Consider the following 26,307-nt stretch of genomic DNA (forward strand, 5'->3'; position numbering starts at 1 on the left):
AATGGTTGACTAGGATTTGCTGTTTTGTCTAATTTAAGTGGAACGATCTGCACTTTGACTATTGGATTTAAATGGCAATTTGCATTTCCCATGACAAATCATTTGTAATTGCCTACTTCAGTTTCTAATAAATAACAGGAGTGACTCTTTCCCTTTATTTGATACATAAATTTCAGTGACTTAGCATACATTCAGATATAAGGAAAATGTGTGCTCACTAATCAGAGCCGTTTTAGATTGTTTTAGCATAAAAAGAGAATGGATCAATTATAGCCTGTGTACTCCCAGGGTTTTTTGGTACCCTTCAGCATCCCCTCCAGGACTTGAAGCCATTTTCCACATTTTGGCCCCTTGAGTCAATTTAGATCCAGGAGAGGCCTTTTTTGAAACAGGAAGTAAACACATGTATCTTCTGTTTGCTTCTGTTTTTTTTAAAGGCATTTTGTGGTCCTAAAATGGCAGAAGGCATACATTAAAACATGGGGAAATGCCTCCTATACTCACAGAGCATGTTGGGTGCATTTGGGGACAAATTTTATTTTTGAGATGTACATGTGTAGTGAGGTAGGTTGACTCTCTAAAGTCTTCTGAGGAGCTAATGCAGCCCACAGTGAATCTAGTAGTACCTTAGAGATTAACAGGGAGGAAGAACTTTCTAGCATAAGCATTTGTCCGTGAATTCTTGTTCTAGAACAGTGGTTCTCGACCTGTGAGTCCCCAGGTGTTTTGACCTACAACTCCCAGAAATCCCAGCCAGTTTACTAGATGTTAGGGAATTGAATGCCAAAACATCTGGGGACCCACAGGTTGAGAACCACTGTTCTAGAAATTTCTTCTTCCCACTTAGTCTCAAAGGTGCTAACATGATTAATTGCAACAAAAACATATCTCCTTGAACCTAGGGTTGCACACTCTGCAACTATTCACATGCTTCATACTTGTGATTCCCCTTTTGCTTTTGCATTAACTACATTCTACCATGATGTCTGCACTGCATTTGTTAAAATAAGGCAAAATCAGTCAAGGGTCTTAGACCCTTATTTGTAATCTTCTCTTGTTCAGATACAACTCACAGCAAGAACTATGTTTCTGTGCTTTGCCTTTGTTTGCCATCTTGTAGAGTTTGCTGAGCTATTGTTTTCTGAGCCCTGAGAGGTTTGACATTTCCCCCAATAATTCAATGTCACACGCTTTTCAACTGAGCTTAATAGGTGACTGTTAGTGTACTAATAAGGAGCTATTTTGTTGGAATCACTTGTAATTCAAATGAAATTCTGCTGCCAGTGTCCAAATCTCTAGTGAATGGTACATTGTGGCTCTGCACACGTATTCCATTATTGATGTAATTCAATGTAACAGAAGATTAATTATCTACCTATGTATGTTATTATTCACACAACAGTCTGAGTGAATGAATTCTAAAGGCTTTGTTAATGTGTCGTGTTTGAAAAGATTGGCTGATGGTGGCTGATAGTATATTCTGTGCAGTTAGTTTAAAAAGAGGAGAATACTTTTTTTGTAAAAAGGGGAGTGACATTCTGCGGTGATCCATTTCATAAAAAAGTGACAGCTTTGAATACCCATAATAAATTCATACATACACATTAAAGTACTGTAGATTTTACATAATTATATTCCTTGGTAACTGCATTTGTGTGAACTCTCTGGGAGAAAACCAAATTAATTAACCACCTGGTTTCATCTGCAATATTCAAAGAAACAATTTAAGGCACATACACCCCGAGTTGTCAGAAAATGCATTAATCTAACCCTCACATAACATTAAGAACTGACTCTGGTTTCTGTTTCATTTTCTAAAGTATAGACAATATTTCTCAGTTCTTGTGGGTTTTTTCGGGCTATATGGCCCGAAATAACATATAAATAATAGGGCTGGGCAATTCGTTTCGTTAATTCGTTAAAAATTCGTTATTTTTGTAATTAAGAAACGATTACAAAACTTTTTTTTAACCCGGAAGTGTTTTTAAATATCGAAACGGCAGGCGCCAAAAATTTTTGTATTTCCGTCCATTTCGGAAATACGTAAGATGGCCGCCTGCCGATGCTGCCGGCTGAGCAAGCGAGCGAGAGGGCGAGCGAGAGGGGCGAGCGAGCGGCAAGCGAGAGGGGCGAGCGAGCGGCGACGGTGAGAGCCATTCAGCTGTGAAACTCTCTGCCCCAGAGGGAGTGCGGTGGAGACTCTTTGAAACAGAGGCTGGATGGCCATCTGTCAGGGAAGGGCTTTGGGAGTTTTAGTTACGGGGATTTATGGTTCACCTGCAATCAAAGAGCGTTCTGAACCCCACAAGTGGCGAGCGAGAGGGGCGAGCGAGCGGCGAGCGAGAGGGGCGAGCGAGCGGCGAGCGAGAGGGGCGAGTGAGCGGAGAGCGAGAGGGGCGGGCGAGCATAGAGCGAGAGGGGCGAGCGAGCGGCGACGGTGAGAGCCATTCAGCTGTGAAACTCTCTGCCCCAGAGGGAGTGCGGTGGAGACTCTTTGAAACAGAGGCTGGATGGCCATCTGTCAGGGAAGGGCTTTGGGAGTTTTAGTTACGGGGATTTATGGTTCACCTGCAATCAAAGAGCGTTCTGAACCCCACAAGCGGCGAGCGAGAGGGGCGAGTGAGCGGCGAGCGAGAGGGGCGGGCGAGCGGAGAGCGAGCGGCGAGCGAGAGGGCCCGCCAGAGTGAGTGCCTGCCTTCCCTCCTTAATAATAATTTAAATTTAATAATAATAATTTTAATTTCTCCTCCCTATTCTACTAAATTAATAATTAAATTTAAAAATATTTTAAAAATATTGAAAAAAAAAGGGCGCCATCTTTACAAAATGTTTTGTAAATATTTACGAAATTTCGTAAATACCGAACTTTTTTTTGGAAAATTTTGTAATTATTTTAAATATCGAAACAAAAAAACCCCCCAATTACAAAACGATTTTAGAAACAAATTTTTGCGTTGTTACCCAGGCCTAATAAATAACATAATAAATATAGACAATATTTATTGTTCCATTAAAGTTAGTCAATTTATATCGGTTTTTCTTGTCACATACTGAACATTTTAGAGCTACCTTTTAGGATTTGCTGCTAAGTCAGAGATTAATGTTAGTGTATGTGTGATCATTTCACACATGCTGTTACATATAGGAAGTTATAATGATTGGGGCCTATTCAAAAGTTAATTTCTCCTGGTCACAAATTAATCCCTGCAGTTGAATCCCATTTTGTCTATAACAAGTGTGGGCAATTTGTTTTTAGCCAAGGGCTGCACCTGGTTGTATGGGGAAAGTGTGGGGCTGCATAGTGGCAGTGGCCATAGCAAGTAACATGGGTGACCAAGCAATATCAGAGTGTGGTCAAGAATGCAAAATTTATTAACAAGGAAGAACAAACAAGCTGGGAAATGCTGCAGCAGCTAGCTTTTGCCTAAGCCAGTGGTTCTCAACCTTCCTAATGCCGCAACCCCTTAATACAGTTCCTCATATTGTGGTGACCCCCAACCATAACCCTAACATTATGAATCACCATGTAAATAATGATCTGCAGGATGTATTTTCATTCACTGGAGCAAATTTGGCACAAATACCCGGTATGCCCAAATTTGAATACTGGTGGGATTGGCCGGGGGGGGGGGGGGATTTGATTTTTTTCATTTGGGAGTTGTAGTTGCTGGGATTTATAGTTAACTTGTAAAAAAGAGCATTCTGAACCCCACCAACAATTGAATTGAACCAAAGTTGGCACAGAGAACTCCCATGATCAACAGAAAATATTGGAAAGGTTTGGTGGGCATTGACCTTGAGTTTGGGAGTTGTAGTTCGCCTACATCCAGAGAGCACTGTGGGCTCAAACAGTGATGGATCTGGACCAAACTTGGCACGGATACTCAATATGCCCAAATGTGAACACTGATGGGGTTTGGGGAAAATAGACTTTGACAATTGGGAGTTGTAGATTCTGGGATTTATCGTTCACCTACAATCAAGGAGCGTTCTGAACCCCACCAATGATAGAATTGGGCCAAACTTCCCACACAGAACCCCCATGACCAACAGAAAATACTGTGTTTTCTGATGGTCTTTGGTGACCCCTCTGACACCCCCTACCCCCAGGTTGAGAAACACTGGCTAAGCCTACTGCTACTATTCTCTTCCCTTTGCTGAGTTAATTGAGTGCAAATTCCTTTTGAACTGTGAGCTCAGCTTTCAGCAGGTGAAGTAAGACTAGGACAAAAGGGGAAGCAGGAAGAGGAAAGAAAAGCAAGGGGGATGATTCCAACTCCCGTGACTGGCCTTGAAGTTCAGAGGCAATTATCAGGCCCTGTATCTGTGCCTGCATCCCTATCTGAAATGGTTTCTTTTTCTGGGCCTGCATTGTAATGAATCCCAGGAAAGCCCACAATCGCTCTGACTCTAAGTCAGCAGTGAAGCCATCCGAACCTGGGTACTGTGACTGTTTTTGAGCTACAGAATGAGGGTGGCAATTGGGGGGAGAGGTTAGCAAGCAAGCAGGGGTAGGCAAGTGATTGAGCAGAAGCCGAGGTGGACAAGCGAATGGGAGGGAAGAACAGGCAAGTGGATGAGCAAGTGGGGGTGGGTGAGTGATTAGGTGAGTGAGCAAGGGGGCAGGCAAATGGGCAAGTGTACAAGTGGGGGGCCAGGCAAGCAGGGACAGGTGAGTGAGCAAGGCAGGCAGGCAGGCAGGCAGGTAAGTATGTGTGCAAGGGGGGTGGGCAATCAGGTGAGCAAGCGAACGAGGGAAGAGAGCAAGCAAGCGGGGGCAGGTCAGCAAGCAAGAGACAGCTGAGCAAACAGGTAAGTGAACAAGGGGTGCAGGCAAACGAGCAAGCAAGTGAACAAGATGTGTGTGTGTGTGTGTGTGGGCAAACGAGCAAGTGGGGGTGGGTGAGCAAGTGTTGCTGGGTGAATGAGCAGGTGGGCCAACATTTGAGTGAACAGGGGTGGACAATGGCATGCTTGCCAGGAGAGAGAGCACTGCATGCCCCTTCTGCCATCGGGGCCATAGGCTTGCCATCACTGGTCTAGGTGGATCATATACTGTGGAAGTCTACCTCATATCGCCACTTTTAGGAAGTCTATAAATGAACAAGGACTGTTTCACCATAGGGAATTGCTCTACATTTGTAGCCAGCGGATGAGTTCATGAAAGGATGTTTTACTAATCGGCATCCTAATATTACTCTTTACAAGTGAAAACAAATAACTGGACGTATCAAGAATAGAGACATGAAATTGTTGAAGGCAAAAGTCTTCATTATGGGAGCAAAATGAGAATTTTGGTTTAAATCCCTCCATTACAAGTTTGATTAGATTTCAGTTCAAAAAGCTCAGTATTGCCTTTCACTTTGAAAAGAGTGAATATAAAGAGTGCCTGCTTTGCTATTCCATGCTTGAAGTTGGGCTTTTACCTTTTTTAAACATAGCATTTGCAGCTTTCTTGCCTAAGGAAATCTCTTCAATGATATGTCCATTGTTAATTTCTTATTTAATTTACTGTTTCACACCCCTTGCATTTTTATAGTGTCATTACTCTGTGAAGAAGGCGGCATCGTTTTTGGGAATTGGCACACAAAATGTGTATTTCATCAAAAGTGATGAAAGGTAAGGGAACCATAACCACTGAAGTGGGCTGCTCCTTTTAAAATGCAGTAGTGCTGTAAGTGTAACCTGTTTGAACATAACTGAAAAGTTTTAAATCTGTGTCCCATAGAGGTAAGATGATACCTGAGGAACTGGAGAAACAAGTCCTGCGGGCCAGGAAAGAGGTGAGAGGGAGAGCGAGCGAGAGAGAATGAATGTGTGCCCTATGAAAGGGGTGCCATTATGTCTTTCTGCTTGAAAGTGAATGGGAAAAGGGAGACTGAAGGTTAAAGCAGGAGCTCATATCTAAAAATGCTTTTCTAGGTGCAGTCTACTAGTTAAAAATTGCTCAGTCAGTCATACATTTCTGGTGATTAGGCCTCTCAAATTTCCTTTCATTATCATTCTTAATGAAAATGGGTAAAGTGACCCTAAAGTGTTTTAGTTAATCTCTTTCATCTTATATTAATGTTTTTTTATTTCCAAACAGTCACAAATTGACAATAAAAATTGTTCTCACACTGCAATCTTAAATCCTTCTCATTCCTCATCTCACTAATATTACATCTGTAAGTATAGTAAAAATTAAAGGATTTCTCATTGTGTACTATCTTTAGCAGGCCAGTAGACAATTGAGGATGTAAACTTAATGGTTATGTCATTGTTATCATGTATTTCATCGAGTTTTAATAGCATGGAGAAATGTGGAGTAAATTATAACAAGCTTATTCATACTCAATAAATTGGCTTCTTTGTTCGGAAGGAAACAAATGTTGACAAGCAAAGAACATTCCCTTTGCTGTTTAAAAGGATTGCTGATAAAGTGCCATTTTAATGATAGTGCTTTGCAGCTAAGGTGATATTTTACTGCATCCTCTTGCTCAGCACTCTTTTAAAATAATATTCTTATTGGAATTTTTATCAATGTTTAAGATGACTCCATTTCCTTAAAATGAAATTATCAGCTTTTGAAAGGTTCTCTTATCTCATTTCATGTCACTATTTCTGTTCAAATTACACTGCAGTTTTACTCATGATTGATATAAATTTGGTTTGTGAGATAGGTTGAAGTGTTGTCAAATAATGGGTATCTAACTGTCTGTATAACATTTCTTTGATTGTAAGATACCATTGATTGGAATGCTGACACTAATTTTAGTACCACGAACAGAATGAATATATATTTCTATCTATCTCACCATCATTCTAAAATGAAACCCAATTTTGTAGATGTTCATATGGGGGGGGGGGGGGGGGAGTATATCTTAGCATCAAAGAAATACAGAAATTATATTTTTGAAGGATGTGTAAAAGAAGATACATGGGAAAATGAACTCCTGATTTTCAGTCTCTTGTAGCTAATTGCTGGAGTTTGAAAAAATTATGTTTTTGGATTACAACTGTAGGAATCTCCCAGTCACCTAGTGGTCATGCTTGGTTGGTTGCACTGTGCTGTCTTCATTCTGGGAGTGCCTCTTCTGTTATGGGTTAAGGTTGCATTAAAACACTGATCTAGTATTCTGCATTTGCTACAGTGGGCATACAGATTCCCTTGTGTAAATTAGGGAATTCACTAAAGTACATAAATAACTATTCATTCACTAAAGTACATAAATAACTATTTGAAGTATGCTTACTCCATCTTTTCCAAGGGAATTTGCAGTAAACCAGAGATTGAAGGTAGTAAACAATTTATATAAACTAGTAGAGCCAATGCAGAGGCATCCCTAAGAATCATCAAAGATGGGCATGAAAACAAGATTTTGTTGGATAACTATGCCAAACTAGAGCCTGTAAAGATTCAAATGTTAAAATACAGCTCCCAGAGCCACTAGACGTAGATAAATCTCCCACCATTTATCTAGATTTATCTACCTGTGTGTAGATAAATCTCTTAACATTGTTGCCCTGCATTTTCTCCCTCCTCTTCCCTATCTTGTAACAAAAAAGAACACTTCATTGGCATCAATGTGTTCTGTCCCCCCTTAAAAAAATCCCTACCCCAATGAGGATTTATTTGAGTCTTAAAATAGTTATATCATGACATCTCAAAGTGTCATAGGATTAAAACCAGTTTAAGCACTTTTAAACAATTCAGAAACTACAAGTTTGTTTAAACAGGCTAAGAACAGGTCAACAAATTTAAACAGGTTAAAAGATTAAAAGAGTTTAAAACTATGTAAATGTCGACTCTAGAAAAACCAATTAGGCACCCAAAGCTTTATCTTCAATAAAAATCCATGTTTGAACTTGTTGCCAGAATAATGCTTGGTCAAACAGTTTAGTGCCCAATGGGAGGGCATGCAACAACTTGAATACCACAGCAGCAAAGGCCCTCTTCCATGTTCTCCAAAGTGTATTCCTCTCACTCATGGGAAACACAGACCTCATTCAAGTATATATAGGCAGAACCGTTGCTTGAAGTACTGAGATTCAAAGTTGCTTAATTCTTTGATTATTGCCATCAGGTCTTTAAATCTTCTGGCAACCAGTGCAATTGTTTTAAGGGCAGTGTTACATGATTTCTACACAGTTTTGTTGTGCAATACAGCGGGCCCTTGGTATTCTCTGGGGTTTGGCTCCAGGATGCCCTGTGGATACCAAAATCTATGGAAGTTCAAGTCCCATTATATCACCGTATATTGCAGTGGCCTAGTAAAATGTTGTCTGTTTCATAAAATGGCAAAATCAAAGCTTGTTTTTTGGATTAAAAAATCGAGCTGTGGATGTTTGAATACAATAGGCAGATTAAATATGCACTGAGCCTTAAAGGTCATAACCAGTAGTATGATTTCAGATTTGCAATCTGTTGGCAGCCAGGAAATATCTTTTAATAACAATGAAATGTGGCCATGCTAATCTTCCCATTGTGCTCTTTACCACTTATTCCTTCTAGATTTTTTTTCAAAAGCACCTGAGTTTGCTTCCTCTTCTGGTGCTAATCTCACCCGGGAAACTATTTTTTTCTCAAAAGAAATCTGTAAACTAAAGCAAGTTACTCTGCTCTTCTCTTTCCCTCACCAAGTTCAGCTAAAAACCTATTTAAAGTCTTATAAAACTGAAAGAATCCAGTTTAGAGGGAAGATATGTTTTTGTTGGTGTTTTAACTTCATAATTTGAAAGTCACTTTAATCAATAGTACAGTGTAATGAAAACATACAGCTGTTGCTTAGGGAGAAAAATGTTACTTTGCTTAGTCTTTTTGCTTCGGGCTTTTCAGAAGAGAAACTTTATTAAGTTATTTTGTGATGAGAGGAATTTGAAAACAACATATGAGTATTGTAGATGGCTATGTTGTTAGCTTTATAACCTACCATGTATAAACTTAAATTAACACAGATTTTAGAGGGAATAAAAAAGCACTTGTGATAATGTATTTATGAGGCCCATGCTGAAACTGGCTAAATATGACTTTGGAGACTCAGATTCAAATTTCCACTTGGTCATGAAATCCACTCTCTGGCCTCAGGCAAATCATACTCTCCATGCCTCAGAAGGCAATGGTAAATGTCTTCTGAACAAATCTTGCCAAGAATAGTCCATGATGGGGTTACCTTAGGCACACCATAGGTAGGAAACAACTTGAAGGCACACAACAAGGACAGATTAGCCCCATGAACACAGGAAGTCAACCTGCTTTCCTAAACTTGGTGGCCAAAATTCCACCTTAGGGTTACATAGCATTCATTCATTTATGTGGAATCACACATTGTTTCACACAACCATTATGTTGATTGGGAAACATTGTGCAGCTGAATGCACAGTCGAGTCCCACACATGCATCTCCATGCACTGCTGCATGTGTGCAAACCCGATATAAAAAAACCCGAAATATGTTTGGTTGCTATAGGTTTTTTGGGTTGTATGGCCATGTTCTAGAAGCATTCTCTCTTGACATTTTGCCTTCATCTGTGGCAGCCATCCTCAGAGGTTGTGAGGTTTGTTGGAAACTAGGAACATGATGGAAGGTCCAGGGTGGGAGAAATAACTCTTGTCTGTTGGACCTCGGCGTGAATGTTTCAATTGGCCACTTTGATTAGCATTTGATGGCCTGACAGTTTTTAGGTGTGGCTTCTTACTGTCTGGGAAATTCCTATGTTGAGAGGTGATTAGGTGTTCCTGATTGTTTCTTGTTTGGAGTTCTCCTGTGTTTGAGTTTTGCGGTTTTTTTCATTTACTGTTATAATTTTAGAGTTTTTTATACTGGTAGCCAGATTTTGTTCATTTTCATGGTTTCTTCCTTTCTGTTGAAATTGTCCACATGCTTGTGGATTTCAATGGCTTCTCTGTGTAGTCTGACATGGTGGTTGTTGGTGTGGTCCAGCATTTCTGTGTTCTCAAATAATATGCTGTGTCCAGGTTGGTTCATCGTGTGCTCTGCTATGGCTGACTTCTCTGGTTGAAGTAGTCTGCAGTGCCTTTCATGTTCCTTGATTTGTGTTTGGGCATTGCATTTGGTGGTCCCTATGTAGAGTTGTCCACAGCTGCATGGTATATGGTAGACTCCTGCAGAGGTGAGAGGATCCCTCTTGTCCTTTGCTGAATGTGGCATTTGTTGGATTTTCTTAGTGGGTCTGTAGATAGTTTGTATGTTGTCTTTCCGCATCAGCTTCCCTATGCGGTCAGTGGTTACCTTGATGTATGTATGGTAACAACACTTTCCCTCTGGGTTGATCTTTGTCTTTACTCTCATGGTTTGTTCTTGGTCTTGCAGCTCTTTTGATGTCTGAGGTGGACTATCCATTGGTCTTTAAAGCCAAGTTTAGGTGGTCCAGATCATCTTGGAGGAGGTGGGGTTCACAGATTCTTTTTGCATGGTGTGCCTGGGCTATAATGGTGCTTCTTTTTTCACTTGGGTGATGGTTGGAGTTTTTATGTAGGTATCTATCTATGTGTGTACGTTTTCTGTAAACTGTGTGACCCAATTGTTGATCTGGTTTACGGATGACTAAGACATCTAGAAATGGCAGCTTTTCTTCATTTTCTTTTGCCATGGTGAATTGGATGTTTGGGTGGATGCTGTTCATGTGGTCCAGAAGAACTCCAGACAAGAAACAATTAGGAACATCTAATCACCTCTCAACATAGGAATTTCCCTGGCAGTAACAAGCCACACCTTAAAACTGTCAGGCTATCAAATGCTTATCAAGGTGGCCAATTGAAACATTCACACCTAGCTCCAATAGACAAGAGTTCTTCCTTCCACCCTGGACCTTCCACAGATATATAAACCCAATGTTCCTAGTTTCCAACAAACCCCACAACCTCTGAGGATGGCTGCCACAGATGCAGGCGAAACATCAGGCGAGAGTGTTTCTAGAACATGGCCATACAGCCTGAAAAACCTACAACAACCCAATGATTCCGGCCATGAAAGCCTTTGACAATATCTAAATATGTTGTCTTTGAGATAGAGCCAAAGAATATGCATGCATTCAGGAGTCAATTAAAACAAAGTCCTCACTTACCTTTCCCTTTTACACCTACATCCCCTTTTCAATATGATTGATTCCATTGTTTGCACATAAAATGGACAAGCAGATGTTTTGATTTTGAGGATTGTGTGTCAATACATGATCAGTCTCCCTAATTAATTCTGGTGGTGATGCAGAAAATAAACCCTGAAGATGTGTGTGAAACAAGTAAGTTAAACCCTAGCTTGATGCTGATTCCACCAATGTAATGTAATACTGCAAATAAAACAATGTTAAAGCTTTTTCCTGACCTTTTTCCAAATACTCAGCTCCCATCAAACAAAAATTCTCCCTCTCACTTACTGTCATTGTCTCCACTTATCATTTATTTGCTCTTGACTGGCCATACTCCACCTGATCCTTCCAAGCTTTAATACATTCCTATGTGTCATTGTACACACTTCTATTTCTAATCTTTCTCCTGCAGCCCCACCAACTGTATTCCATGTGAACCAGATTTTAATCTGGTTTGGCAGACTTTTCTCTGGTTTGGCAAACTCCTCTGTTTCTCACTTTGGTTCTGTTGATTATCACCTCACTTACTGAGCAAGTAATGTGGGACAAAAGCGGCAGAGGCAGAATCAAATTGAATATGTATCTGTTCATGTGTGAAGCCCTGGAACTGGAGAAATTACATCCAACCTGGTTCCAGGATCCACAGTATTGGTGGTTTGATGGCCATAGAGGATTTGGGCCTCATATGCATATGTGGATCACTGGAGTGCTTTCCCCTTAATTGGTTTTTCCATGTGATGTGGTTTACATCTATGTGTGCTAATGCACATAACAGGGCCTATTTTGGAATATCCCTAGTTTTTTGCTGATCCTGGTTTAAGGCCTCTAATTTATTTTCTTGTGCATGTATATGCTTTGCATAATTTAAACACTGGATATTGAAATGCCCTCAATCCATATTACGTAGTTAGTGTATATATGCCCTGGGAAATGAGTAATATTGGAGCTGCCATAGTGGAGGAGAGGGTTAGCCTTTTGGCATGCAGACCTCAGTTCCAATCCAGAACAGTGGCTAGCTTGGTTTAAAAATAAAGTAATAATAAATGCAGTTATTCATTTAATGTAATGTATATAATATATCCCTCATGGGAGTACTCTTCTTTTCTTAAGAAGATTATGGGCAATCCTTAAATATAGGGATATTATTGTGAACAAGGACTTTGCCGTGAGGTAGAATGAATCAATTTTCTTAGATATTTTTACACTATTAAAAGGCAGGAAATTGCCATTTACTTTCCACTATTTTGATGATGCCTTAGACTGGTCCTATTATAAAGGAAATATTTCCAAGTGGAATTTAGAGAAAGAGCAACATGTGTCTAAATGTCTTGAGACCAGACCCTATAATATTGTAAAAGAACGTTGACCGACTACCAGTATTTTATAATCTTGTACTTAAGTAACCCAAGTTTTTCCAATATGTTTAGTCTATAATATCCTGTGTAGTTTTCCATTGTGGATGTAAAATGTAGCCACTGTTAGTCTTGTCCTAGATTCCCAGACCTTATTGTTTTTAGTGTTATGCTCACTGGAGAATTTGAACTGTACAAACAATCTCTCTTTTGTTTTGGCTCATTCCACAGGGTTCAGCACCATTTTTTGTCAGCGCTACAGCTGGCACCACAGTTTTGGGAGCATTTGATCCTTTGGATGAAATTGCCGACATCTGTGAAAGATATGGCCTTTGGCTGCATGTTGATGTAAGTTTGTTTTAATACGATTGATTCTTTGTTTTGCTTGTATTTGTATTTTTAGCTAAAGAACTATTTTCATAAACTAATACTTTCAAAATGTGTACTTAATTTCACAAATTTAACTAAAGGTGCTTTGGAAAATAGATTGTATTTAGTTATTATTTATTTATTTGTTAAATTTGTATGCTGCCTTCCTCTAAAGCAGGGTGAGGGACCTCTTTGTTTCCAGTTGTTATTAGACACCAAGTCTCATGACTTCTAGATAAGCTATTAGTCAGGGAGGCTGTGAGATGTAGAGCAGTATGACAATGACAACTTTTTTCAGTTCTCACTTCAAGGAGTTCAGTACACTTTGATTTTTATGAAGTCTAGGATTTTTTTAACCAAAGCCCAGTGCTGTAGCCAGTTTCATCACATTGTTTTTTTTATTCAGACAGATAAAGAACTTAACAAAGAAGTAGCATGTTAGTCTCTTACAGCATAAAAAGGAAAAGGGGCAAAGGAGGAAAAACTAAAATGTGTTAGTACCCTTAAAACTGTTTATATTTTAGCATGAACTTTCATGGATATCCGTTCACTTCTTCAGATGCAATAGACAGTGATATTAAAGGCCCAGATTATTAAGCATATATTTATAGATTATGGGGGTATAATAAAATGCAGTGGGATCCAGAAAGATGCAAATTGGAACCCTCACCCTAAATCTTCAAATATGATACAGGTTCTTGGGATCTTTACAGTAGTCGGGTAGTTGGTACTGACATTTGAAAGCAATAAACCTGCATACCAAAAGTCAGTTCCTTAGGACAAACTTTCTCCGAAGAGATCCTTTTTGTTATTTGTGCAATTTTAAGGACTCGTGCATTAGTATATGAAGTCATTATCTTTGTTCATACTTTTACAAATAGATTTTGAATATATCAATATAATTCATCTCAGCTCTTTTTCTTTCCAATTTTCCTTTGTAATTTTCTTGTTCTAGAACCATAACTTGTCAATTCCTTATTGTATGTCCAGTAAAGTTGAGCTTATGAGCAAGGTGTATTATTCCCCAAAACTGGTTGTAAGTAATTGATGATGCATTGAGTGATCTCAACTGTGAGCTGTATGTGATAACTTATGGTATTCTGTCATTTTCTGGTTTTTTTTTTGTCTGTCTTGGAGTACATTGTTTCAGGATACTCTCCTCATGTGGGTATTGAACTTGGAGGAATGCCCAGTGTAAATCCAAGAGCTTTGAGTCTTGTCAATTGGAGCAGATACACTCATATTGGAGGGTTGGCCTGTAAACAGTAGATTTGGTAGTGTGTTCTGGGTAGAAGTTGGAAGCATGTAACTGTATGTAGTGATCAGTGGGTTCTCTATATAGTGTGATGCTTAAAAGTTGCTTGTGTGTTGTACAGTGGGGTCAAAAAAGTGAATTTGGATTGTAGGATGGAATTTGTTGAAATCCTGCTGAAACTTCTCAAGTGATTCCATGGGTCTAGTATCCCACACCAGGATGAATTACAAGCCATCAAGAATACAATAATACAATTCTGAATTAGGCTACAGCACACCAAGCTACCAATCTACCACTTCATATTCATTCATAATTACTCCCTTTTGGGAATAACATGAGCCTTCAAGTGAGTGACACTGCTTTGGATACCCACATGGCACCATTGTATGCAAACATTTTCATAGCTGACCTGGAAATTCACTTCTTCAGGACATGTACCCAGAAACCTCTTCTCTAATTCAGGTTCATAGATTATATTTTTACAATTTCAAAAATCCCGTTCACATCTATCCATCTGTTCATCCATCTATCTCATCCTCACTCCATCCGTCCATCATTCCTCCACCCTCTCTGTGTGTGCCATACAAATAGTATAATGTGGTTGAGATAATTTCCCCCTTGTTGTTATTGCCTTCCATTTGTTCTGATTGTATTGGGTAATTAGTAGGGTTGTGTGAGCCATTAAAATGGTTTAAAAGTCATTACAAAATTGGGGGGCACTGGTGCTTCATTTCTAAAGTATACTTGGTGAAAATTGCATTATTATAACAAGAGTAACAAGATTTTGTTACTATTTCATTATAGTAATTGCACACCTGGGGCTTCTTTCTACCTCATTTCTACAGCTATTAGGGTCAAACTTGCTATAATGGTAGAATATATTTACCGCATAGCCCACCAAATTTCAGAACGTTTCACTTATCCATGGAGTTTGGGGGAATATTTTTATATATATATATATAAACCCTATAAGAGCTATCACCTTGAATTTTCTATCCAATGACACAAGATAACAGGGGATCATTCCCCCCAGTTTTCTGAAATATTCATATAGTTACTGATTTGGGGGATTTTTAAAAGTTTTGACAAAAGTTTTTTTTAAAAAAAGTCAAAACAGCTCTCTCATTGAATGTATCTCATATTAACCAATAGACAAAACCAATATTAACAATTTTTGATAGAATACTATAGTTGGGGGGGGGGGACAACTCCCAAGGGCCACCTACTCCAACCTCTTCTTCCAGGCAGAAGGGCACTATCAAAACTCTCCTGACAGATGGTCATCCAACTTTTAAACTAAGTATTCCTTAATATGCCTCCCGGGCAAAAAGACATAGCTGTGAAGGTGAGGCATGTGCTGCTGGCGGGGAGTGGGCTGTCATAGCCACTATGTTGCAGAGGTGAAAGAAGAAGTGGCTACTGAAATGTGGAATGAATGAAAAAATGAAAACTAATTCTTATTTTCCAAAGTATTGCAAAGCTCTATGAATTTAGCCTCATGATGCCATGTGTATTGACTGGTATCGTTCTCTGAAGGCTATCTGGCTGCTCAGTAAATACGAAATCCAGAAGGGCCCTCAGATACTTGTTTGAAGAAGCATCAACAAGTGTGAACAAACAAACAACCATTGCCACCTAGGTGACACCTCACCCATCTATTCGGAACAAAGGAATCTAAAGGTATAGGGTAACTGCTGGCATTCTTTCAGAAAGTGATGCAGTCCTTGAGACAGCTGTGAACTGCAGTTGCCACTAGTCTGTCTCTGACCTGGAGAAGACCTAGTGCCACAGCATCATCATGCTTTAATGAAGACCACAGGAGGGGACCAAAAACACTACAGTCCGGTGCGGTGGGTGCTTCCTTTGGCACTGGGACTGAAGGGGCCCTTGGGAAGGTTGAGGTGACTGACCAGTACAATTTCTGCAACCAAACTTCTGGAGCTTCATTTTCTGGATGCACATGATACCCCCAAAAGCAGGGATCAAACGTCTTGTGGATGGCTTTCAGGGGGAAGGAGAGGGATGCCATAGCCTACCAGCTGTCTGCCAAGCCGCTAAGGTTGGCTATCCTAGCATAGAAATTGTACTTTGGCCTTCTGTAAGAGTTTGATTCACTTATTGAGACAGCTGTCCATTGCATCTCCTTTGCTGTATAGCCATCTCGAGTTTCAAAGGAAACCAAAAGTTTTTTGATGGATGTGCTTTGCTTCCCCCTCACTGCTATGGACAGAGCAAAAGACCTTGGGGAGGAAGAGGACAAGACCCAAAGTGTGGGACAGTGGCAGCTGGGGACAGCAGCAATGTGGCAAAGGAAGATCAGCAAATCCTCTGTGGGATTCCTCCAAAGACCCAGAAACCAAATTGCAAGTATGTGGGAGAAGTGGTAGTTTTGTGGAGCTCCTGCAGAATTGCGGTGTGTTTTTTCTAGTGCAGAAGGATCTTGCAATTGGTGAAACTCTTTTAAAAATTGCAAAAAATGAGAGGTAGGGAAAGGGAGAGAGGGTGAAGTAGCTGGTTAAAATCTTGAAGGAGCTGTCCTGGCAGTGTGACTTTGGTGTGTACCACGCTGCCATGGGCCTGCTCATAGAAATTGCTTTTGGTAAAATTTTTGGTGTAAAACGTTGAGAGAGATTGCTTGGAAGAGCCATCCCGGCTGTGTAATACTGTTATGTACCATGTGGCTGTTGGGACAGCTCATTTTTTTTTTGTAAAAACTGTAGTTTCTAAAAAATATTATTTGTAAAAACTGTGGTGCAAAAGATTGTGAGGTTTAGATGTCATGGTCCAGCTCAGGGAACCCCAGGACAGAGAGGAAGACTAGCTGTTCCACTGGAAGACTAGCTGTTCCACTTCAGGAAGACTAGCTGTTCCACTGAGATGGGATCTAACAAGCTCCGGCGAGGAATGATGACATTTCCAGCCAGGCTGAAAAAACTTTCACTCTGCATGCCAGTAGGTGGTCAGCTGAAAAACTTCCAGGCAATGATCTGGAGACAAGTAGACCAACAGATCGCAGGCCAGAACCTTTACCAGCTCCTCCAAGTAACTATTAACAGAACCCTCTGCCAAGTCTATCTTGCGTGCTTGGGTGGACGGCAATCCAACTAGCATGGCAATGGTCTCTTCAAAGAAACCTTCTTGCTGCTGCTGCTATTGTTCCTGCTGCTGTTTTGGCCAACAACACTCTTCAGATGGTACCTTTGGGCTGTTGGCACCCCTGCTTCTGCTGGCATGACTAGTATAGCTGCTATGATGCAACCTCCTGGTGCATCATAGCAGCTATACTAGTCAGGGACTACATAGCCCACCCTGAGACCAGGGTAACAAGCTGTGCCTGCCATATAGCAACATCTTTGGGGCAGACTGCGTCCTTTACGTATGTATTGCAGATAGCTGCCAACATATGGATATTGCTACTTAACAATGGTTCCAGGCATTTCTGGAGGGCAAACGTTAACTTCCTATCCATCTCATGCATTTGGGGTGTCAGTGGCCCAGCTAGGGAGTCAAGCATCCGCCTGCCCCTTAGCATATCCAAGTGTTTCCTGAGCACGAAGACAAGGGGGACCACCTGGATGATAAGTGCTCTCAAAGCAAAAATGGTCTCGATGGCATTTTTAATGGGCTTCAACACATAGACCAGCTGAGAGATGGTGTCCTACTCCTGTTTGTTCGGGATCAGCTTAGGTCACCACTGCTACCAACAGTGAGATGCCATGGCCACCTTCTACTACTCCATGATACATTGGAGCATCTGAAAGGTCGTGTTTCAGCGGGTGGAAACATTTTGCTGCAGCTTCTGTCGATGGAGCCCCTCTATGGGCTGTCTGTCCCGCAACTGTTTGGCAGCTTTGCTGCATCAGTGGAAGTAGCCTGTGATCTTGCAACAGCATTAAATAGGTAGTGGGGTTGTTGGGGTTCTGTTTGTTTTCGGAGCCCTTACGATAATCTGTAATGTGTTGTATAGTAAGTAAGTGGGCCATGCAGGGCCATAGCCAGAATTTTTTTGGGGGGGGGAGGGTTGAAAATTTTGGGGGGGGGGGGCGTTCGAAAATTTCGGAGGGGGGGTTAGGGTCACGCTGAAGCAAAGAGTACAGCAGGGGGCAGAGCAGCCTTCAATAGCCTGCAGCTCCACCCCTGTCAACCACCTTCACCAAGTCTGGCCTCCTTAAAGAGAGCATTCAACACCCCCCCCCCCCCAACTTGGTTGCTTCGCTACATCGGCTATTGCTGCAAGTAATGACAGTGTGAATAAATGGTCAATATTTGCTTGAGATAGTGCTTGCAGTTCTGGAGGGACTCTTAATTTTTTGCATCTCATAGACTTAGCATGGGGATTTGGTTAACCAGTTAAATTTCATGAGTAAACCAGGTTTTTTTTAACCTGAAAATTTGGGGGGGGGGGTTTGAACCCCCCCCCCCCCGGCTACAGGCCTGGTGCCATGCAACTTACATTCCTAAAGCCAGCGTTTTCCACAGCTCTTATCATATTTTTCCCACAGTCAGTCACCATGAACCCGGTCTTTAGGTGTTCTTGCCTCTCAATCACCCACTCTTTCATCATGTCTTTCAAGTACTGCCAGGTTGTATCTGACTTGTGGTCCTTGTCCACCACTTCCATCTGAAGCAAGGCACAGCAATGTCTCCAGGCTTCCCTCCCTCTCCACCAATGTGCTGTGAGGGAGATGTACAAATGGCCTCCCCCTAAGCTAGACCAAATGTCCAAAATAAATGGATGTAGTCTCTATGGGCACTCTCCAACAACTTCACCACACGTTCTCTGCAGCCCTCATACAGGGCTGGTACCACCCTTTGGGAGAAGGTGGTATGTGAGGGGAGCCAAGAGTGCCATCAAGTAGCAAAAGCTTTCCTGCTCCACCAACCAAAGGGCTAGTGGTTGAGAGTCATTATCTCTCCCACACACTGGGTGATCTGCTTGGCAGTGGGCAGCTCCCCCCCCCCCCAATTTGATCTTGCCCCTAGTGGACGTTCCCCACTATGGCAGAAGGGGAAGTGGAAGTACTTTGGCCGCTTCTGCCGCTGCCAGCAGTTTCTCCCTCCAATCTAACCATTGGGTGATGCCTTTTCATGTGCAGCCCTGTGGTAGCCTCAGCCCTGTGGTAGCCAGATGCCTCAAGTCCTTTCCCTTGCTGACTTTCCCACAGCAATGATTGCAGACTGCTGGCTAAAGCAGGATGGACCTGAAATAGCCCCACAGGTGTGACTTCATCCTTCTCACCACAACAGTAGTTATGATCGTAGATGTTGTTGTGGGGCGAGGGGAGCAGAGGGTTGATGGTGCAGTCTCAGAGGGAGACCCTGGGAGGGAAAGAGGTAGTCAAAATAAGAGCTAGAATATTAGACTCCAAAAGGGTTACAGGTTGCTTCTTATAAGGCTAAACCCAAATTAACTTCAAATTATTTCTCAGTCAGTCAGTGAACTTTGCTTTGCAAGAATGGCCCCTATGGTGCCCAGTGCCCAGGGCCCAGTGTGTGAGGGGCAGTCAAGTCCACAACAACAAGTCCAAAAGGGCTGTAGCTTGCTTGCTTTCTTGTTATAAGGCTAAACTCAGATTAATTTCAAATTATTTCCCAGTCACTCAGCTTCACAGCTTGGCCTTTGGAGCAGTAATTTCCAAGTAAGTTCTAATGTTAAACTCTAGGTAATATATTGGCTTGGTGCTGCTGTAAGCTGAGACAGTGAGACACTGATAACTAGCCAGTGCCAGTATGGTGCAGCAGCTCAATATGAATTTCAGGATTGCTTTTTGCTTGCTGGAAAACTTAAAATAATTTCAATTTGTATGCCAAAAAATGGAACAGGCTGGCAGCAGCAAGCACTTTTTCAGCACCCAGACTGTGGGCATGGGGCAGCTAGATAGCTGTTAATGCTATAAAATTAAACACAAACTATTTTCAAAGTACCAGCCACTAGCCCCTTTGTGCAAGAGCCACCAGCCAGCCAGCAGAACTGCAGCCCAGCATGCAGCCCCTGAGCCCACAGCCACTCTTCTTTCTTTCTTCATCCAAGATGATGATCTCTATCTCTGTCCTGTCTCACTTGACTCCCTTCCTCCTTCCTTCTTCAATGTGCCCCCCCCCCTCTCTGTACTCTGCCTGCCTGGCCTGCCTTCCTCCCTCGAGCTCTCACTGCCCTCCTCCCTTGATTTCTTCCAGATTGCGAATGAACCCTGCTCTGGCACACTCTGGAATTTAAAGCCAAAATGGTAGCCGCTCCCCCTCCCTCCTCTGTCAGCCCTGATTGGCGGAGAGGCATGCCAACAGTTTGGCTTCACCTCTCCGAAGGACTTGGTTGACCTGTGAATTTTAACTATATCACAGGGGCCTTATGAAAAAATTAAAACTAAAGGCATCTTAAGGTTCAGTTTCTTCATTTTGTCAATGATCATGCGTGCATGTTGGATATCACATCATAAGTAGGAAAATAATCAAATTGATCCAACCTATAACTGGATACAACATTTTTGCTCAAGCCTAGTAATTAGATGCTTGGGTAAGATTCATGTGAGTCCCCCTCGGGGTGAGAAAAGCGGTATACAAATACTGTAATAATAATAATAATAATAATATGAAAATAGTCCATGTGGTCTTAAAATTCTAAAACATTGTGATGCTGTCAGAAACAGGATGTCTGCCTTACTGGTTGAACCATTCATCTTAGTGCAGTATTTAGGGATTTATGGTATTAATAATTAGTATTCATTCATTTGTACTATCTAAAATTATTCCTTGTTTTTGTTATGCCAGTGGCAGTATTCTTCAGAAATCTTTTGTTTGTCTATGGAGATTTGACATAACTTTGTTTGTTTAACAATTTAATGTCCTAAAGTGACTCTTTACATATGACTTACGGAAATTTATATTTATGTGAAGTCAGTGACTGAATAATTATTCAGCTATCTGAATACTATTCTTGTAGGTTTTCAGTAAAACTTAAAAAAAAACCTAAGGAAGATTAACATGAACGGATCATTTTATATGCTTACTTTGATTCTCTTTGATAGGCTTTGTTATTTTTCTGCTTTTTTGTAGGCAGTTTATTGGAGATAATTTGTGAATCTCCACATCCCTGTGAACTCCTCATTTCAGAATTTATTTTCAGTCGAGTGCTTGACTATCATTCTTTTGAAAGACCTTCTCTTTCTTCTGAGTAAATTATTTAGAAAAAACCAAAATTAAATTGCTTCCTTAGTATTTTGTTTCTTGATGCTGGCTACTTATGTAGCTGTCATTGAGATGTTATCTGATTGCTAGTGAGAAAGAAGGCATCATTCATGATTTCTTTACAAAGCTGGTCCAGGTAATCTCTTTTGTGCACCTAAGTATGTGGAAAATGCCTTCCAGCTATATGTTGATCCCAGATGGATGAATGCATGTTCAATTCTGCAAGGGCACCTCTGCTGTAATTTATCATTCTGTTCTTTTTAAGTCTCCCGAGAAAAAAGCTATATATAAAATGTGCTAAATTTGTAATGGCTTGGGACAGATTCAGATCACTAAATATAGTCTGTTATTTATGACTTGAGCCTACATGAAGCAAACTGTCAGTGTAGCATACTAATAGTATAGACTTCAATGCACCAACTTAGATGTATTTTCCCATGGCACTACTATTTGATGGTGGTGGGATTGTGTGCTCCTGTGAGGCAGGAGACTCTGCTACTGGTAACAGTGCCGCTGGTAGGGTTTTCCATATCAGAAATCATTTTTTCATGTGCTAAACAGCTGTTGAGCAGCAATAGTAGTGGTGTGCGTGTGTAAGTTGACATTGGGTGAAGGATTTCTTGGAGACAACAACAGTATCACCATACATAGCACTTGTTAATACTGCACTGAAGGAGGAATAATACATCCACTTTTGATTGCACAACTTTCAAAAAGATCTACATATCCCACAATTTATAGGAAATTTAAAAAGTTTTTTTTACTAATAAAAACAAATACTGTTCCTAAGCTTTTGCATTTCTACATGGTTCTCAAACCAGGTGAACTGGGGCAGGAGTACCCACAAGCCAGAAGGTAGGGCAAGGGAGGGGAATAAATGAGTCAGTCAGAGGTAAACAGGAATTAAAAAAGGCTTTTTTGTGGAAAAAAATGTAAAGTATTTTTGCAGGGGGAAGGAAAGTGAAGGACAGAGTACAGAAGCAAGATGATAGATAGGGCTGAGGAAGGATTGAAATTGAAATACTACTAGTTTTCTCCCTGTTGGGGACTCAAGGGAATCAGGCTATCCCTTCCTTATCACCTTCCTCCAAAAGGTAAAAATATTTAAACAAACACCTCCACCAAGTGTCTTTTCTCAGCCCTCTCCAAACACACAGCCACCCTCACTTCTCTAACAAAATAATTTTTAAAGGGACTAAAAGTTATTAAACTAAGAAAATTTAATAAAATTGCCAAAGGAAAATAATGGAATTGAGTCAAACACATGATCCATTTTCTTGCTCTGACTGGCTCAGGAAAGCTAAGGGCGGAAAACACTTCTCATGGGCGCGCATAGCTGCTGTCATGAAAGCAGGTGATTTCAGCCACCACATGATCCATTTTGGCCGAGTCAATTCAAGCCCTGTCGCTCGTTCTGTTTCCAAAGTTTCAGTTTTTAAAACAGCTGGAATTCCTGGATCTTGTTTTGAAAAACAGTACTGTGCACACCCCTATTTATTATTGTGGCAGCAGACACAGAGCTCCAGAGACTCCTAACTATCATAGTGTTCCTTTGCTGAAGTTAGCAAAGAGAAAGTGTCTTGGAAATAGTAGGAGGGAAAGGAAAAGGCAAACAATGGCCAAGCTAACATCTTTTCCCCTGTGCTATGAAGTGAAGGGGGAAAAAAAGGATGGTAGCTTGTACTGTGTGGATAGTGGAATCAGGTCCAGTTAGAATCAGGCCAACTGTTCACACCAACATCAAAGTGTGGTTCTGCTCCAGAGTTTCAGGGAATCTCTAGAGCATACCCCAACTTATGCTAATGTAGGGTAAAATCGGGTTAATTGGTTTTACCCTGTGTTAGGGGCTGGAAGTCTCTGAATGTCATCCTAATGTCCAGGAGTGACTACTGGCTTGATTTTAGGTATGTGACTTGACATCTGGTGGGGATGTGAGAGTCTGAGATTCCCTTCTTAAGAATGGCTCTTAGCCTACTGTCCTTCTACTCAGTTGCAAATATCTTTTTGGTGAGCTTTCAACCATTAAGTGATTGTTTAAAGGAAATAACTTTTAATAACTTAGATTGTACTGTTTTTTAAAAATTGATTTGTTTCAATTGGTTTAGAATTTAAATCATTTTAATATTATGAATAGCTTCATTGCTTTTTAACCATTCATTTTAAATACTTTTACATGTACTTCTTCAACCAAGCTGTGTTTCAGCTTTGCAATATGTCTCAAGTCCCATTTTTTTGTTCTTAGGGGGAGAAAGGCAACGTAGAATCAAAATAAGCAATTAAATTAATACATTCGTTTTCTGTTAATTTTAAAGTAAAATGGCCTATACAACATAGAGGAGATAATGACACTGGCACAGTAGAACCGTTGTGTACAGAATTTAAAATGGGTAGAATTCAAAGACATGTCCATGTTAGTCTGGAATAGCAGTATGCAAAAGGATAATTTAAAGTGCTTGTACTACAGAGCACTTTGGGAGGGGAATCAGTACTGCTTGCGAAGTGAGAGGCCTTGTGTTTATATAGCTAGAGTTATGGGTAGCCAATGTAGGGGTTTTAGTGTTGGACTAGGGTACCTGGAGACAGAGTTTGAATCCCTGCTTGAACATGGAAAACCATTGGGCAAGCCACACTTTCTCATCCTCAGAGCAGAATATGGTAACCCTTTCTTGAAGAAATTCTGTTCACCTTAGGGTGTCAAGATGTCTGAAATAGCTTGGAAACACACAACAACAAATCCAAAATTATGTTTGAGGACCCTGGATGGTATATCTTCTTTAGTTTGGAACATCTTGTTTTGTGTTGAGTTTTGTGTTTCTAACTTTTCATAAACATTTTAACAGGCATCATGGGGAGGCTCGGCATTGCTAAGCAGGAAGCACTGTAAGCTTCTACATGGCATCCACAGGTATGCAAAATTTAATTTGTAAAGTATAAGAATTTTAAAATCAACGGTAAGCACTTTTAAAGTTTCAGTGAGAACACCAGCTTTTACACTCATGTATGCCAGTGGCATTTTGCTTTAGCTAGATTGTCTCCCATAAATGTTGCCATTCCTATTAAAGTCTTTAAAATAGCACTAGCAAATTTGGAAATAAACTGAAAAACATTTTAAATTGAGGGTGATGAATCTCCAGAAATTTTGGGCTGTAGCTTCCATTGTATTTTACGATGGACTGGAGCTTGCCATATAAAAATTATCTCATGTTTGCTTTGAATTATTATATGAGTATTAAATATTACAGAGTTCTCGTCACAAGTAGAATTCTGTTTTCTTCCAGGGCCAACTCTGTTGCATGGAATCCTCATAAGATGCTTATGGCAGGGATCCAGTGCTGTGCCCTTCTGGTGAAAGACAGTTCAGTAAGTCATTCTTTCAATTTTTCAAGTATGACAAGGATCCACTTCTCATAAATACTGAAAAAAGCAGAAAATAACTTCTAGTAGCTTCCTTGTGTGATTTTTTAAGAATGAAAAGCATGAAATTGCAGGAAATGTAGACAGTATGTCAGGTGCTGACAGGAGATAAAATAAATGTGATCTTGCTGTTGTTTCTGCATATGATCCTCACTTCCCACTCTTAAATACATGTATTTTGATATTTGCAATATTTATTGTTTCATTTTCATGTCGGTTTATTTACATGTAAGAGGGGGAAACTGCTCTTTCAGAATGATATTTTGAATAAGAATAGGTCTCTTGTGTAAATCAAAAACCAGTGGGAAAGGGGTTTTTTTTTATATAGAATAAGGCTTATTCCTTTGTTTAGTTGTTATAAGTTGTGAATTGACTTTTAATAGATAAAACATCAGTGGTATTTAATGGCTTTGGGAATTAACCATGTCTTAAAATGATTCGATAGAAATATTAATTAAATGAAGTTGTAAAGGGTGACTTCTCACATAGAGCGGAAACACCCAGTAGCTATATCATAATTGTAGAAAGTATAAAAGAAATGAGTGGGTATGCATTACCCCTTGATCCCCTCTTTATCTCCTTAATTATGTTGAAGAATTTATTTCAGAAGAACATGAGATACTTAACATCATGGTTTGCTGCGATGCCTTTACTCTCTACCCTTTTCCTTTTTTTCCTCTGTTCAATGACTTACTATTTTCCCTTTGCCTTTTTTATCCCTACAGCATCCCCAAATGTATTTAAATCCATCTCTTCATATGTGGTCATTTATTCATTTGGTTGTGTTGCTTTGTGGAATGCCACAAACACTGTTAACAGTGATAGGACAATATTAACCAGCAGTAAAAAGTACCTAATTTCAGTGGTAGTTGAAGTCAGGCATGTAGCCGGGGGGGGGGGGGGGGGGGCTTGAGGGACTTCAGCTCCCCCCCCCCCCCGAAATTCTCATGGTGGTTCGCGAAAAGGTCTTACTGGTGCATTATTTAAACTGTTATGTTTATTCATATCATGATCTGATCACCATACTCAATATATCCCATATGCATGGGGGTATTGGGGAAATGATACAAAAGGTTTGCTAGGCTAGACCCTCTTTCACTCAGACTCACCCCCCCTGAAACTCAGCCCCCCGAACCCCCCTGAATTTTTTTTAGCCCACCCCTCCACCCCCCCCCCCGAAACGAAATCCTGGCTACGGGCCTGGTTGAAGTGATTATATTGGATCCACAATGAGGGCACAATCTTAACTGCCATGACTCAATGCTATGGAATCATGAGAGCTGTAGTTTTACAAGTTCTGTAGCTAGTGCCTTTCCAAACAATCAGCATTCCACAGCATTGAGACATGGCAGTTAAAGTGATGTCAAACAGCATTGGTGTCAAACAGCATTAATTCTACAGTGTAGATACACATTGATTGTATATGCACATTGTGTAGATACACAGTGTGTATCTTTGAGGAGACCCATTGAAGTTGATGGGGCTTAAGTCAGTCTTGATGGCAAGTCCTATATGTTGCTGTTTACTGTCACGAGAAATCTGCTTTCATTTAAGAGTTGAGTGCTATTTCTCTTTTCTTTCCACTTCAGTACAAATGAAAGCCAATTAGAATCAATTTCAGGATTTCAAATAGTTTTTGAGCTTT

The 26,307-nt window shown here is 40.6% G+C and overlaps 1 protein-coding gene across 1 annotated transcript in view; it reads left to right on the plus strand.

Annotated features, from left to right (window-relative positions):
• Positions 1–26,307, plus strand: part of GADL1 (glutamate decarboxylase like 1) — a 117,799-nt gene that overhangs the window by 36,046 nt on the left and 55,446 nt on the right. The window contains exons 7-11 of the mRNA XM_060781876.2: positions 5,540–5,619; positions 5,729–5,783; positions 12,671–12,787; positions 24,089–24,153; positions 24,527–24,608. Of these exons, the coding sequence (XP_060637859.1) occupies positions 5,540–5,619; positions 5,729–5,783; positions 12,671–12,787; positions 24,089–24,153; positions 24,527–24,608 (399 nt within the window). The remainder of the gene's footprint in view (positions 1–5,539; positions 5,620–5,728; positions 5,784–12,670; positions 12,788–24,088; positions 24,154–24,526; positions 24,609–26,307) is intronic.

Source organism: Anolis sagrei, chromosome 6 (genome assembly GCF_037176765.1).
Source record: "Anolis sagrei isolate rAnoSag1 chromosome 6, rAnoSag1.mat, whole genome shotgun sequence".
Taxonomy (NCBI): domain Eukaryota; kingdom Metazoa; phylum Chordata; class Lepidosauria; order Squamata; family Dactyloidae; genus Anolis; species Anolis sagrei.